Below are 16,020 nucleotides of genomic sequence, written 5' to 3'. Positions count from 1 at the left end.
CTACAGACTTGTTGAGTCACTATGTTGTACACCTGAAACTAACATAACATTGTGTCAACTACACTAAGTGTTGTGTTTTTGGGGGGGCGCCTGGGTGGTTCAGTGGGTTAAGCGTCCAACTCTTGATTTTGGCTCAGGTCATGATCTTGAGTTCAAACCCAGCTTGGGATTTTCTCTCTCTCTCCCTCTCTCTAAATAATCATTTAAATAAAAAATAAAAAATAAAAAAACCCACAGAACATTTATCTGGAAGAAAGGCCATGGAACTTGGACTTTTCTGAAGGCCAACACCTGAGTTCCCCAATCACTGTGGCTGCCCTTGCATCCTTTATTGATATGGCATTAGATGATATGCCTGATTTTACCTAAAAATCATGGACTCTGAACATTTTTCTTGAGAGATTACACATGCAAGAAAAAAATATTTGAAAGGTTTGCCATTTTGAAAAGAATCTGAAGACCCCATTTATGTGTAGCTCAGAATCAAACATCTGAGTTTAAGCTGTTGCCTTCCAGCTGCCACAGTAATAATTCAAGGACTGTACTATATGTATGGTTTGATGCTCCAGAATTCCTAGAATTTAAGCAAATCTTAACTGCACTTGAAAATCAGAAAGCTCTGGAGAGCAAAGCCCCTTGAACTCCACTTCAGAGAAGAGGAAACACACAACAGGATTTCATTAATCTCTCTTGCCAGTAAAGGTGCCGAAAACAAGGGGAGGCTGCAAACACCCCCAATCTGTGCCACTATAGCCGCATTCAAGGTAAGACTCATTTAGAAAGATTGAAAAGAACTACTCTGGTTAAAATAACTCCTGTCCAAAAACGAAGCCGAAACCCCAACTTCTTTTGAAGTTACAAAGAGCCCTGGTGTTCTGCTGTTTGTGTGCAAACGTTTAAAAATTCCAACCTTCACGGTTCTGTTTGGAGAGGAGCTTGTGGGGTTCAGCCGCTGCCAAGTGCGACCTCAGCCAAACAGGAGTCCTAAGTGTCTTTGCAAACCGTTATTTAAGATCAAAAGGGCCTGTCCTCTACCCTGCCATTCTCTCTCACCTTGTAGAATTATAGGGAAAGGTCTGCCAAAAAGCAAAATGAAACCAAAAAGTGCCACCCAAAAACCCCAAACAAAACAAAAAACAACCCTGCAGGTGACATTTCACCTGAAGGCTGTTATTTAATGCTGCCCGCTCCCCTCCCCCTCCCCCATTTCCTCCCCTCACCCCTGTACAGAGCTGTTCCTCTGCACACTTGAACATGTGGTGATTCACACCACACAAATGTGTGCTCTAAGGACTTTGAATAATACTTAGTGCCCTGGGTTCCTGTGGAGAGACTCATCCATCCTTGATGGGGGAGTAAAGCTCCAGCCTTCTCCAAGGGGAACAGTGAATTCTCCCTGACGCTATTCTTCCGGTGGTTCCAGGGAATTGCCATGCTAATTGCAGTGAGAACGCAGGCCTGGCTACCTGCCCTGTCAGTCTCCAGCACAACAGAACCTGCAAATGAAAACACAGGCAGACGGTTCACTCTAGGTAACTTGTAATCACTTCAATGGAATTGCTAAATGCCCAACAACAACAAAGGAGGATAAAGCACTCTGACATCAAGGCCGTCCTTTCGTTTCCCACAAATCCCAGCTGTACCCGGACGCCTGGTAGCAGACGAACTGCCCGTTACAAGCAACATAAGAGGGTTTTCATTGGCAGTTGAACTGGAAGACCGCATGGAACTTACAGGAAGACCAGAGAGGCCGGGCAGCTCGGCTGCAGGGAGCCAGCTCTGCCACCCTCGGAGAGGCCATGGGGAAGTTGCGGGACCTCAGCGCATTTCCTCATCTGTAAAATGGGGGTGTTGACGGCACCTACCTCACGGAGGAGAAAATGAGTTAATACGTATTAAGGTTTTGGGATAATGCCTGGCACATCGTCAACACTTTGTCTGAATTTGCTATTATAGTATAGAGACTTTCCCTCTTCTTTTTTTTTTTTTAGTTTTTTTAATGTTTATTTTTGAGAGAGAGAGAGAGCGAGCGCGCACGTGCGAGTGCAACAGGGGAGGGGCAGAAGAGAAATGGAGAATCCCAAGCAGGCTCTGCACCGTCAGCACAGAGCCTGATGCAGGGGCTCAAACTCACGAACCATGAGATCATGACCTGAGCTGAAACCAAGAGGTAGATGCTTAACCGACTGAGCTACCCAGGCACCCCTCCCCCTTCTTTCAAACACAAAATGCAGTATTCACCGTTCTTGGGGATTTTTCAAAATAAGAAAATTTAAACAAGTTATCAATTGGTAACTAATTCTGAAAAGGGAAAAAAAAAAAAAAAAAAGCACCTACGGCAGGTAGCTAACTCCCTTTAAGTGATAAAAGTTCCAAAAAATTCCCCCTGCACCTTGGGTAGTAACCCAGGCTGAACTCCTAAATTCCTTTGGATGGTTCATCAAAACACACCTTTATCTGAAGCCATCATTTTGTTTTTATTTTAGAGAGAACGTGAGCAGGGGAGAGGGGCAGAGGGAGAAAGAATCTTAAGCAGGCTCAGCACAGAGCCCCACGCGGGCCTCAAGCCCACAACCCTGGGTTCATGACCTGAGCCGAAATCAAGTCTGACCCTCAACTGACTGAGCCACCCACAGGCGCCCCACACCATCATTTTCTACTATAGTATTTTCACTTATAAAAAAGCTATGGTACTTGGAATGTTTCCCCCTCACCAATGGGTGCAGCCTCGCTATTTCACCAACGCCTCTAGGGGGCAGTGTAGCAGAAAAAAAAACACTTGCCTTGGCGGGCATGGAGGTCTGCACACAGAGCATATTACCCGGTCACCATTGCTGACCACCAACCACTCACCATCCCACCATACCGTGTAAGACAGTCATGCTGGCCAAAAAACACAAATACCTTTAATGTTAACAGTGGTCTGTTTCAAGGACAGGAGACCTAAAGGCAGGAATTGAGGGTAAAGGGAGAGGATTTCTAAGGAACTGATGATAGCCCTCCCATTTGGTCGTGGCCACAGGCTGCCCACCTTATGTCAATTCTTTGTTCACATGCTTTATATGCGTTTGTGTTTTGTTTTTTTTTTGTGAGAGAGCGAGAACGCATGCACGTAAGCCAAGAAGAGGCAGAGAGAGACGGAGAGAGAGAGTCCCAAGCAGGCTCTGATGCCAGGCTCGAACTCACAAATCATGAGATCCTGACGGGAGCCGAAATCAAGAGTCAGACACTTAACCAACTCAGTCACCCAAGTGCCCCTTATACACTTTTGAGTGGATGTATGTTTCACAATTAAAATGTGCTGTATGGGCAGACACTCGGCTGGGGTTATTTTCCCCAGAGGATAAGACAAAGGAAACAACCCCTGGGGGAACAAATGTGCCCCACTCAAACCCAGTAAATCATTGCATTCCCGTATGGTCCTCACATATCTGCAGAAGTTCACCCCACCCCCGTGACCTTCTTTCACCTGGCATATTACGAGCCATAAATAAAAACACACGAACAAACATCAACAACTTCGACTTTTAATAATGGAAACAATTTGCCATTCCAGAAACAACTGTAGGGAAGAAAAATCTTCCCTATAAAAATAAACTCATCAAAATTATAAATATTATAACTTTTTACTTCTGCGATTTAAAATGCTCCCCTGCAATACTACGCCCTTCATTTAACAACATTCCTGTACCATCACATACTGAAGAGAAAACAGTATTACAGCAAAGCTTAGTTTAATTTAACGTAAGAATTTGTACAATGATTTTTTAAAATCTTTGGCCTTAGTGGCCTTTCTTCTTTCGCCCATGAAAAACGCTGCTGCGGTAACCAGTGTTTGGGAGAGAACATCAGTATTCAAAGAACTGTGTACTGACAGAATTTCAATACAGCAACTTTTCCAAATTGCAAATTGTAGTGCACACGACAATGAGCGAGGTTCCGGGTACTACGGAGGAGGATGCCTATTTTAGACAATCTAGTTCAAGTAAAAAAAAAAAAAAAAAAAAAAAAAGTTGGTTTTTTTTTTTTTTTCCTTCACAGATAGCCATCAGCTACTACTTTAGGTTCTAACAGTGTCTTCATCAGAGAAACAAAAGCTTCACAAAATATAAGCTTACTGGATGGGCGAATAGAAGACCAGGTGGTTGATAACAGTACGCTCAAACCCAAGCCACAGTCTTGAATAGTAAAACCAGTATAAAAATCACGAAGGCATTCCCTGAACAAAAAAGGTAAAGTATTAGATGACAATGTCACTAAAACCTCATCGAGGCACTAAAAAGAAGTTACATGCAAAATTAAACAAGTTGTGCCATACATATTTTATAGCTAGTTCTACTTCCCCACCCCACCCCCCAACTCTCCTTAAAAAGCTTAGGAAGATACGATTGTCGCAGTAACGTGTGTGGCACGGCATGACCGCCACTTACACCTGCCTCCAACAAGATGGGTGTGCTCTGAAAAGTCAGAAGTGCCACACCAAGAGGGGAACAGAAATGCTGCGATAAAAGGCACAGTTCACGTAAGAGGCAAAGAAATGAAGCACCTTGGAATTTCAAAAAGAATCCATTAGGTGTCACCAAAGTGTGGACAATTCCTTGGGAATTTATAAACAAAACACATCTAGACTAAAATAGACCACAAGGCCCCTCTAGAACCAAAGCACACCTTTCCCATTGTTTTCAGATTGCTGAAAAAAGAATGGGGTTATTTTACCTGCTTTCAGGAAGGCTCCTATTGCACATGCCTTTCTTTGGTTGGGAGGAACATGCACGTTTGTGAAAGCATTTCCAGAAAGAACCCCTCTTGTGTGATCAGCTGCGGGGCGGTGGGGGGGGGGGGGGGGGGGGGGAGGGTCCCTCCCTTTCTCGCCACCCTCCTCCCTACAGCCAAGTAGTCCTAGGGTCTATACAATCCATATCCCGATTCTACCTTATGTCAGAACAGACTGTAAGAGGAAGGGGGAAGGAAAAGAGGGGAGATGGAGAAGGAGGGAGGAAGGAAGGGAGGGGAAGGGGAGGAAAAGGGGAAAACTGGGGAAAAGAGGGGAGTGATTGTCACAAAAGTATGCTTCTGCGAGCTCTCTACCTGACAAGCCGCTCCCTACCCAGACTCCTTTTCAATCCAGAAAACAGCTGGGGGGCGGGGGGGGGGGTGGGGGGAGGACCACAACATAACAGAGTTAGCAAACGGTCATTGTCCCACCACCCTGAGAAGAGAGCATTGGGACCGTCCACAGGGAGGGCAGCCCCAGCGGCATGACTCCTGTATGTATGGGTCTGCGAGGTCCACCTGCTGGAATGTTCTGCTCAGCTGCAGACTTCCCAGGTCCCTCCTTTTGGTCTAGCTGCTACTTTCTTTGGCTCTGTTCCCATATTTTACTCACCAGGTAATCAAGCAATACTACAATGGGTTTAACATCTCAAAACCGAATGCGTCCACCTCATCAGCAAATACACCTTTCTCCCCTACCATCAACGCCTCACCCAAACCACATTCCTGCAGAGCTCCCCAACTTCCACTGTCGCCTTCTTGCAAACTTGCTCTTCACTTCCTTTGTCAAACTCCTACGAAACCCTTCACAAAGTCCTCAGAGTTCCTAGCTTCCTGTGCCTTACAGTTCACATGGATTGCTTTCTCTGACATTTAAAAACAAAACACAAACAAAAAACAAACAAAAAAAAAACAGGTAGTTTCAACACAGGACAAGTGTTCAGATAGATTCCTTGTTAAGCCTTTAAAAAATCATTTGCACATCCTTCAGCTTAACAGCATCATCACATAATTAAAGTAACTAAAGGAAAGTAAGGACTTAAAAACAAAAACAAAAACCCGAGTCCATGCTTCAAAGCAGTCTGGATGGCTCCAGATGAGACTACAGATTCACAGCTTGCCGAGAGGTAACACCGCAGTGCCGTAACAGAACAAGCTTGCAGAATCCCTTACAGAAGATGCCTAAGGTGCGGGACGCTGCGTGACCAGGTTTTGGGAACTAGATCTAGCGATCGAAGAGGGAAGACCCTAGCGTCACGGGGCAAGAAGACAGCCCTCCGACGAGAGAGACCCTTGCGCCGGTTTGTACACAGGTCCTGCGCCTTTCCTTCCCGAGCGGCAGGGAACCTGGTGCCTTAATCGGGTTTCCACACCTCACTGAGGGCTTCTTCCAGCTTGTGTCTGTAGGCTGCGTAGCGCCTCTTCAGGCTCTGCAGCTGCTCATCTTCCTCCTTGTCCAAGATTCGCAAGAAATTCTGTAGTTCTGGAAGGCTGAAGGCTTCCCACTGTGAAAGGACACAAAAGAAAAATGCCAGGTGTTGAAGTCAGAACTCGGGAATGCTGGCCCAGAGCAGGCGGGGGTGTGGCTGCCCCTCCTACTCCAGCCAGCGTTTCGAAAGGCCTGTTTTACAAGGTTACAAGGTTTTTAAGGCTGTCTTACGCAGCCCTCCCACGGAATGCAGCCCCTGCCCTCCAGATGGCAGCCAGGCCAACCCCCACACTCTCACCCCGCGTCCTTCCCTCTTCCCACTGGCCTCCACAAGGGCTCCCACAAGAGCCAAAGTGCTCTAGACACTTTCACTGCTGATTTGGCCCCTCCTCCTCTGACCCCAGAGGCTCCCCTACCTGCCCCCTCTCCCTGGAGTCACCACTGTCACTGCCTTCTTCCTCACCTCCCACAATCTTACCGGGGCCTAAAGCAGCTGTCCAATTGGCCTGCTTTTCTCTACCTTTACTGCCCCTGATTTATCCGCCATCCTTTTCTCCATTCCTGGGAGAGCCTCGCCCATGTCCTTCTTACTCTGGTCTTAGGTTCCCCACTCTGTTCCCCCAACAGTGAGCCTCAATCCTCTGTAAGACGCAAATCTAGGCCTCACCCTGCCCTGCTAGAATCATTCGGTGGCTTCCCCTAGTTGCTCTTGCTAAGTCTGAAAGACTCTAACCCCTCTAGCACCCTCCGCACCCCCTCCCCACCCCACCCCGCCATGCTGTGGCCCTCACCCATAACATTAGCCTCCGTGGCTGTGCACATGTTCTCCACTCTGCCTGGCGAACTCAACTCAACCTTCAAGCCTCAGCTTAAATGCCACTTCCTCTAAGAAGTCTTCCATAATTTCCTCCCTCCCTTCCCACCCAGAACTACATCCCTTGGAAGCTCTCACTGAGCAATGACAGCCACGATCACAAAAGATTTAAAAGTTATGACCATTATTTGCTGAGTACCTCCCTCACCTACACTTTACCTACACTGCAGCTGCTGCACCTCTCACTATTTGAGGTTTGTCTCTTGCCCTCGAGTCTCTGAGTTGTTTCCCCAACAGCACCTGGTACCTAGCAGGCACAAAATAAACACCGGTGGGGTTTAAATTTTGTTTTAACTAAAGCAGTCAAGAAAGGTACTTGGCATCACGGGGGAGTTTTTGTTTGTTTGCTTTTCGACACATCCTCCCCTCCCAAAAGGGGACCCTGGGTCTTCTGCTGAGAGTCACTGCCTCCGTCAGGAACAATTTCCAATGGGGACCTCCCAGGAGTGTGGGGAGGAAAAAGACTGGAGATAACCTAATACAAGTGGAACAGATGGAACAGAAGGAATAAAACCGCCAAGTGGGCACATGGTAGAAGGCTTTTTGGAGAGGAATTCTGACCTGGTTATTAAACATGGAGTAGGAGAACAAAACTTTCTACATTAGAATACGCCATTAATTAAAACAGCACTGTCAGGGAAAATGGGGGGCGGGGAGGGCGCCTGGGTGGCTCAGTGAGTTAAACGTCTGACTCTCAATTTCGGCTCAGGTCATGATCTCACCGTTGGGAGATGAAGCCCAGCATCCGACTCGGTGCTGAGAGGTACAGCCTGCTTGGGATTCTCTCTCTCCCTCTCTCTGACCCTCTCCCTCACTTGCACTTTCTCTCTCTAAAATAGATAAAATGGAAAAAAAAATTCCTTAATAAAATAAAACTGGGGCACCTGGGTGGCTCAGCTGGTTAAGCGTCCGACTTGAACTCACAAACTGTGAGATCGTGTCTGAGCTGAAGTCCTGCATCAGGCTCTCTGCTGACAGATCAGAGTCCACTTTGGATCCTCTGTCTCCCTCGATCTCTACCCCTCTCCCACTCGTGTGTACGCTCTCTCAGTCTCTCTCTCTCTCTCTCCCAAAAATAAATATTTTTTTACATTAATAAATAAAAATAAATAAAATAAAATCTTTCTCCCTGTCTCTCTGTTCCTCCCCCGCTCACACTTTCTCTCTCAAAATAAATTTAAACAGTAAAAAATAAATACATTTGGGCGCCTGGGTGGCTCAGTCGGTTAAGCGTCCGACTTCGGCTCAGGTCGTGATCTCGCGGTCCGTGAGTTCGAGCCCCACATCGGGCTCTGTGCTGATGGCTCAGAGCCTGGAGCCTGTTTTGGATTCTGTGTCTCCCTCTCTCTCTGACCCTCCCCTGTTCATGCTCTGTCTCTCTCTGCCTCAAAAATAAATAAACGTTAAAAAAAATTTTTTTTTAAATAAATACATCTTTAAAAATAAAAAATTAAAATTAAAAAAAAAAGCACTGTCTTCCTAAAACCCCCCAAATAAACTTCCAATTTAGACATATGAACATAATTTACAAGGCATGTTTACATACATTTTTAATTTGTGACTCAAAACCACCTTTTAAAATCTTTAGTCCCACTCTACAGATTTTAAAACTGAGGATTGAAAAGACTGGAAGATTTACCCAAGGTCATGCTCCCAATCTAACAAGAGGAACAGTAGGAAGTTGAGACTTGGTTTCCTTTCCTTTTTTAAATTTTTTTTAATGTTTATTTATTTTGGAGAAAGGGAGAGAGAGAGAGAGAGAGAGAGCGAGCGCGCTCACGAGCAGGGAAGGGCAGCAAATGAGGGAGACACAGAACCCAAAGCTCCAAGCAGTCAGCACAGAGCCTGATGTGGGACTTGAACTCAAGAACCGTGAGATCATGACCTGAGCTGAAGTCAGACACTTAACTGACTGAGCCACCCAGGCACCCCACTGGTTTCCTAACTTTTAACCTGGAAACTATTCTCATTGTATCACATGATGTTCTACATGGATAACATTTCCTGTTCTAGACAGAAGACGGAGACCCAGGCCTTGCAAGATTTACTCAAGCATCATTTTAAACCTGACATTTGATCTAGAAAAATGGTATAAAGTGCTTTTTCCTTCAACAGAACTGGCCTAAATTCAATCCTCCCTGGAGAGAAAATGGCAAATGATGCATATACCAACATAATTTCTAAATCATTCTGGCAAGAGGAAAAAAAGATTCTAGAAAGTTAAAGGTCTTTCATGGTAAAGAGATTCCATTTCCTTTTATTTCTCTTTAAATGAATAAGCCTGCAGATGTTTGTTAGTAGCAAACATATGGAGAGTGTCAACTTTCATAGTTTAACTGGATTGGCAATTTGGAGGTAGAAGGGGTGATAAGCGCTCTTTAGGTGGGAGGCAGCTTTCTTTCTTACTCTCCTCCCACCTCTGAAAACTACACACCAAAAGAATGGATGTTGTAAAAAAAAATTATATCGTACGCTAACTTCGGGTCTGCTTCTGAAAACTGAAAAACACAGGGACACCTTGGTGGCTCAGTCGGTTAAGTGTCTGACTCTTGCTTTCAGCTCAGGTCATGCTCTCTCTCGGTTTGTGGGATCAAGGCACACGTCAGGCTCCACAGTGATAGCGTGGAGCCTGCTTGGGATTCTCTCTCTCCCCATCCCCACCCTCTCTCATTCGGAGAGACAGACAGAGAGAGAGAGAGAGACAGAAAGAGAGAGAGAGAGAGAGACAGAGAAAGAAAGAGAGAAAGAGAGAAAGAGAGAAAGAGAAAGAAAGAAAGGAAGGAAGACAAAGAAAGAAGGAAAGAAAGAAAGAAAGAAAGAAAGAGAAAGAAAGAAAGAAAGAAAGGAAGGAAGACAAAGAAAGAAGGAAAGAAAAAGAAAGAAAGAAAGAAAGAAAGAAAGAAAGAGAAAGAAGGAAAGAAAAAAAGGAAAGAACAAAAGAAAGACAAAGAAAGAAAAAGAAAGAAAGAAAGAAAAAGAGAGAGAGAAAGAGAGAAAGCACGTTAAAACACACACACACACACACACACACACACACACACACACACACCACAGAAAGGTATCGTCCACAGACCAGCTCTCCCCCCCTCCCAAGAGATACAGCCAGACACTCATGCGCGCACACACACATTCTCTCCCTTTGTCCCCCTCCCAAGTGGATAAAAAGTCACTCCACTACAGCAGTAAAACAGGATCGGCTGCTCCGTACGGTTTAAAGCAAGAATGAACAACTACTCACCTCTCCGATTTCGTGCTCACGAAGAACAAAACTAAGGGTGTCTGTCCTGGGCCCAGCCACCAAACGCAGGTAGAGCGGATGTTCCCGGTCTGAGAGCTTACAGGCGTAGACTGGGTGAGGAGACAAGCGGCATGTGACAGAGTACTGAACCGTCCCCCAGACCATATGCCCTGCTTACCAGCCCCTCCTCCAGATCAACACAACAGCCCATGTCACCCAGCCACCAAGTCACCGTCCTCCTCCTCTTGTGACCAGAAACAGCCTATAGTGGAATGAAATCTACACTATTTCCACCGTATGGACAGCTGCACAATATACGCTGCGCCTTGATCAAAAAGGAAATAACTCTCGGGGCACCTGGGTGGCTCAGTCGGTTAAGCGTCCGACTTCGATGGTCCCTGAGTTCGAGCCCCGCGTCGGGCTCTGGGCTGATGGCTCGGAGCCTGGAGCCTGCTTCGGATTCTGTGTCTCCCTCTCTCTGCCCCTCCCCCGTTCATGCTCTGTCCCTCTCTGTCTCAAAAATAAATAAACGTTGAAGGAAAAAAAAAAAAAAAGGAAATAACTGTCCAGAATGAATTTAAATGGGTCTTAGTTAGTCCCCAAACGGGCTTACAATTCATTCTGCTCCTCCTTTCAAAACGCATCTGCAACCCCTTTCAGAAACCATAAAAATAATACACCATCCAAAGAACACAAAATTGGAGCACTAGGAGCAAATCTGTCTACAGATTTAGAATTTTAGCAGCTGCAAATAAACCGGGCGGTCAGGATGCAAGCTCTGGTGACTTCAGGAGCACAGCTGTATGTGTCTCCTCCCACACACTCACCCCCCCACCCTCCCCCGAGGGTACCAGCACTGCCTGCAACGCTGGAAGATTTCGCCAGCCATCAGGGTACTATCTCAACAGGCCGCTATCACACTATTACTGTCCGTGTGTGCCACTCCAGTCCAGGTGGGCAGGCACAGCAGCTGGCAGGATAAAATGCCATCTGAGCTCTTTTACGTTATTTTGGCACTTCTGGAAAAAACTGCATCGCAGGTCCTGATTTCCCTGTGGACGGAAACCCCCACAACTCTGAGCCTGGGGCCTCTTGAGGGTAGGCAGGAATCTTGGCCTGCCCCTCTTCGTATTCTGCAGGTGGCCTGTGCTCAAAACAGAGCATGCACACCTAGCAACTAGCTGGGTTCCATCCCCATGCAACTGAAGGGCAGTTCTCTCGTGTCAGGTTAGTGTATTTTCCTCCATGGCTCTGCTGGAGGCTTTACCCCCCAAAAGCACAGTTTAAGTAGCTGATCGCCTACACATAGTTACCATTTGCAAACGAGCTCTTGGTGAATCACTGGATCACAGTGGTATCGATTTCTGCTCAAGTACCTGCCCTCGACTACTGTGTGTTCAGTTTCATGCAGTTCTTTAATATTCTCTTTCTATCCACCGAACGTGGGTATTAAGTTCAGACAGGCAGACCCCAGATCGGAATGTCATTCATCCAGCGGATTGGCCTCTGGAGAGCTACGTACCAAAATGCCCCAGCGTCAAGGCCAGTGTGGCAAGCTAAAGAAACTGAAGAACTCACGGCTGTGCCACTCCAGGCCGAGATGTTCAGGCACACGTGTGCCTCCCACCCTCAAAGTCTCTGAGGACGCAGGCCCCCCCCCCACACCACTCCATGTTCGGATGCACATCAAATGTGGGATGTGCTAATGAAGCCTTCAAGCACAGAGGCATTCCTTTTCGTCCTGAAGAGCATCAAAATCAAAGCGGGAAACAAAAAAAAAAAAAAACAAAAAACCAAAAAAAACCCTCAAAGCTACCCCCCCCCCCATCCCGTGCACACATCACAAACTCCTCCACAAAGGCCCATCACATGTGGCTGCCTCGGGGCTCCTCAGACCCCCAACTAGCCAACTCAAAAATACGGAAAGCCAGCAAACATCAGGTGTGAGCCACGATCACCACAGCTTCCAGAACCCACCCCAGGGCTCTGACACCACCGAGGTACAGACACCCAGCAGTGTCCTTTCTGCGAATGAGGATAGAGACCTAAAAGCAGAGACCTTTTCATCTCACGCACGGCAGCATACCTTGGTCTTCCCTGTGACAACGCTTATAAAGTGCAAACTTGGCAGGGCTCTCGGTCACGAGAAACTTCTTGAGCAGGGCCTCGATCACTTCTCCCACGGTGTTCGTGCTGCTGATGTGAAGCGTGTTCGTACAGCCATTGCTACTGGGAGCAAGCTTTCCAAGGCTCGGAGAAGTCTGTGGGGGTCTGCAGAGTTCCATCTGGACTTTAATGAAGCCAGTGTAAATCCCATTTGAGTTCTGAAGCCAGAAGAGAAGCACACACTTAGTTGCGCTGACTGCGGCATTCGGCATGGCATTCGAGGGAAGCACCCCGGCAAAACAAGAGAAAGAATGTCTCGCCTTCCTTCTCTTGGTCTTTGTTTTTCCTGCTCTGTGGCAGAACTTCAGTAAAGATCACCCCTGAGGGAATGATCTCAGAGGGAGGGAACACCCCCAACAAAGTGCTTCCAGAGCAAGGTCTGTAGGGCAGATGTGGGACAGAAGCCTCCCCCTGCTTTGGAGACCCGAAGCGCCCGGAGCTACATGTGAAAGGTCAGGGCCCGTTGGAGAGGTTACAATCCCCTGGGGCAGTGGCCAGCCAAATCCCAAGACGCCTTCACACATGGGGGCCTCCGTCCATCCGCAGCTGATGGCCAGCTATTACACAGAAAAGGAAGGTCACTGGGGGGCTGGGAGACACCCAAGTAACCTGGAGTGGTCAATGAACAACCTATTTCATTCCCAGTGGCTTTATGGTATGTCCTCGATGACCGATCTCACTCAAACTTTTGTACACAACACATATGCCATATACAGCGTGGGGTACACGATGATGTGATCCCGGCACCTCGAGCGACAAGATGTGCAAAACAGCCCGAAGGTACGATGTGAACTACAGAGTTTGTAAGGACTTGTCTTTCTGGTCTGACTTGTACCTCCGTCTACATACTATTTCCTAACAGTTTTACTGAGGTATAATTTTTATTACCCCCCCCAAAAAAAAAATCACACATATTTATACAGACAACTTGTTGAGTTTAGCGTTTAACCGAGAGCAGAATTACTATTTCTTGGTTGCCAAAAATAGTAATAACGGTCTGGGCTTCACTTTTTCTTTTACAGCGGGTATATTTAGAAAAAGTTTATTCTAACGTTTTATTAAAACAAATCTTCAGGTGTTATATCGATAAATGAGACAGTTAAAGTCAAACATTAAAAATATCCTTTTTGGTCCATATATTTCTTCCTTTCCACAAGGTCAACTTACAATGCCAATTCGTGTGTTCATTCCTTGGAAAGTATTATACGACACTTAAAATTTCTATCTATGAAATGAATGGAAACCTGCATGTTTTAATCTCCATGGTGGGAAGGGAAGAAGAAACCATGGCAAGTGGACTATTTCTCCTCTGATGAAAAATGCATTTGAAAAAAGAAATGTGAGCATTGGAATGACGAAGCTGGGATCGTCTGTCCCACCCCCCTTCTGGGGGAGTCTGCCGGGGAGGGGTTCTTTATCACAAAGGCTTGGATTTAAAGGCTCCTCCCCAAAGGTCAGAGAGCTCAGTAGGGCCTGTCCTAAACGGGTCAGCCTAGTCTTTGCTCAACTGTCAAGTTCACGGTCAACAGACTGACAGGCCGAAGTCCAAGGGCCCTGGAAACCGGCAAAGGGATGGCAGGTGCCTCAAGGAAAGTCACCAAATGCGAGGACGAGGCACAGATGCCAGTCCAGTCTGTAGGCACATGAATACTGTGGCTTTGTTGCTGGCTCTCCTTGTACTGTCACTAAGCCCTGGGCCTCCTTCCTCCTAAACCCTCACCCCCCGCTGAGCATCAGCGTTCGGTACCACACTGTTGAAGCCCGAAACGGCAACGTGTAGGACGTGAGCACGACCTCCCTCATCTTCCACAACAACCAGCTGAGAGAAATCTTAGCTCAAGTATATTCTGAGCCACGGGCACGAAATCCTTTTGCTGACACTTCCAAACTTATCTGCACAAGATAAAACTTATCTAAAGCCTTATTAGAATCTGAGTCACCACCTGTATGTGAAACAGACAGTGGTTATACTCAACGCTAAACATCCTTTGGGGGGGGGGGGGTCACAAAAACGTTTACAATAAAACTGTAAAGTGTTCACCGATGTTCACCTACTTCAACATAGAACTTTACTTTGAAAGCTGCGGAAACACTCCACCTTACCGTCCTGCACACCTTGGCCATTCAACCTCTGCAAACGCTACTCGGAGATTTTAAAACACATAGACTGTAGTCCCAACAATTTACATTCATTTGTCTTTCGACCCGTGCCAACATGGACAGTACCGTGGGTGCTTACCAAGGTCATCTTCAACTTGTCGGTGACTGCTAAGTTGTATTTGTGAACTTTCTCTTTGATTTCCTCTTTGCTGAGGTAATTGTGGGTTTCCTTCTCTTTCTCCACATCCTAGACGGAAAACAAGCCGTGCCACACATGAACAATCATAGAAAAAATGCAGGTAAGGCAGGACTCTTTATACAGTCCCCACAAGAACTCTGGGGCACTTCACCTCGAAACACACGCGCAGACATGAGCACACACACACCCTCTCGCTGTCAAACTCTCAGGGTCATCCACCGAATATGGTTCTCCTTCCTTCAGACTACCACCTTCCTGAGGGCTACAACTAATTTGTCAGCAGCTAATGGCAACGCTTCATTAATTATTATTTTGTGAAACCGCCTTTGCTAAATTTCCCTTCTGCACAGACACCATTCTCTCAGAGTGCCTATAGGATTGGCTATTTCCATTTATTGTATTTTTTTGAGAGAGAGCGCACACGCACAAGCAGGGGAAACGGGCAGCAGGATGGAGAGACTCTCAAGCAGGCTCCATGCTCAGCGTGGAGCCTGACACGGGCTCGAACCCACAACTCTGGGATCACGACCTGAAGCGAAATCAAGAGTCAGCCGGCTCAGCCTCAACCGAGACACCCAGGTGCCCCAGGCTATTTCCATTTTAAACAATATTTAAAGACACAAACCAGGGGCGCCTGGGTGGCGCAGTCGGTTAAGCGTCCGACTTCAGCCAGGTCACGATCTTGCGGTCCGTGAGTTCGAGCCCCACGTCAGGCTCTGGGCTGATGGCTCGGAGCCTGGAGCCTGTTTCCGATTCTGTGTCTCCCTCTCTCTCTGCCCCTTCCCCCGTTCATGCTCTGTCTCTCTCTGTCCCAAAAATAAATTAAAAACGTTGAAAAAAATAAAATAAAAAATAAAAAAATTAAAAAAAAAAGAAAAAAAAAATAAAGACACAAACCAAAAGCTCCTCATTAGCAAATTCTACGAACTTTACGGTCTTTACAGCTTTATGCCATATTTATAAGCAAAAAGTATGGTAATTAATCATGTTAACTGGCACTAACCAATGACCTAATTACACACAACTACCACAGGGTAATTGATCTTCCAAACACATTGTCATGTCAAGATACAAGTAGCCAGATTTCCCCTACTCACCCACTCGCAACCCATCCAGTCTCGACCCCGGCTTGGACTGTCCACACTGTGGACGGGATGATAGTAAACCCTCTTTCCACTGAAGAATTCAATAACGGTTTCTCGTCTAAAGAGCTCAAGCAGTGCGTGATATGATGTAATGGC

The 16,020-nt window shown here is 46.6% G+C and overlaps 1 protein-coding gene across 1 annotated transcript in view; it reads right to left on the bottom strand.

Moving 5' to 3' along the window:
- Window positions 1–4,843: 4,843 nt before the first annotated feature.
- RASSF3 (Ras association domain family member 3) overlaps window positions 4,844–16,020 on the bottom strand; it is a 73,898-nt gene continuing 62,721 nt past the window's right edge. Inside the window, exons 2-5 of the mRNA XM_042947071.1 lie at window positions 14,720–14,827; window positions 12,401–12,638; window positions 10,315–10,424; window positions 4,844–6,278 (exon numbers count right to left, since the gene is read on the bottom strand). Of these exons, the coding sequence (XP_042803005.1) occupies window positions 6,129–6,278; window positions 10,315–10,424; window positions 12,401–12,638; window positions 14,720–14,827 (606 nt within the window). The 3' untranslated portion in view covers window positions 4,844–6,128. The remainder of the gene's footprint in view (window positions 6,279–10,314; window positions 10,425–12,400; window positions 12,639–14,719; window positions 14,828–16,020) is intronic.

This window comes from Panthera leo, chromosome B4 (genome assembly GCF_018350215.1).
Source record: "Panthera leo isolate Ple1 chromosome B4, P.leo_Ple1_pat1.1, whole genome shotgun sequence".
Classification (NCBI taxonomy): domain Eukaryota; kingdom Metazoa; phylum Chordata; class Mammalia; order Carnivora; family Felidae; genus Panthera; species Panthera leo.
Note: the sequence above shows the minus strand (reverse complement) of the source record. Positions and strands in the feature narration are given on the sequence as shown.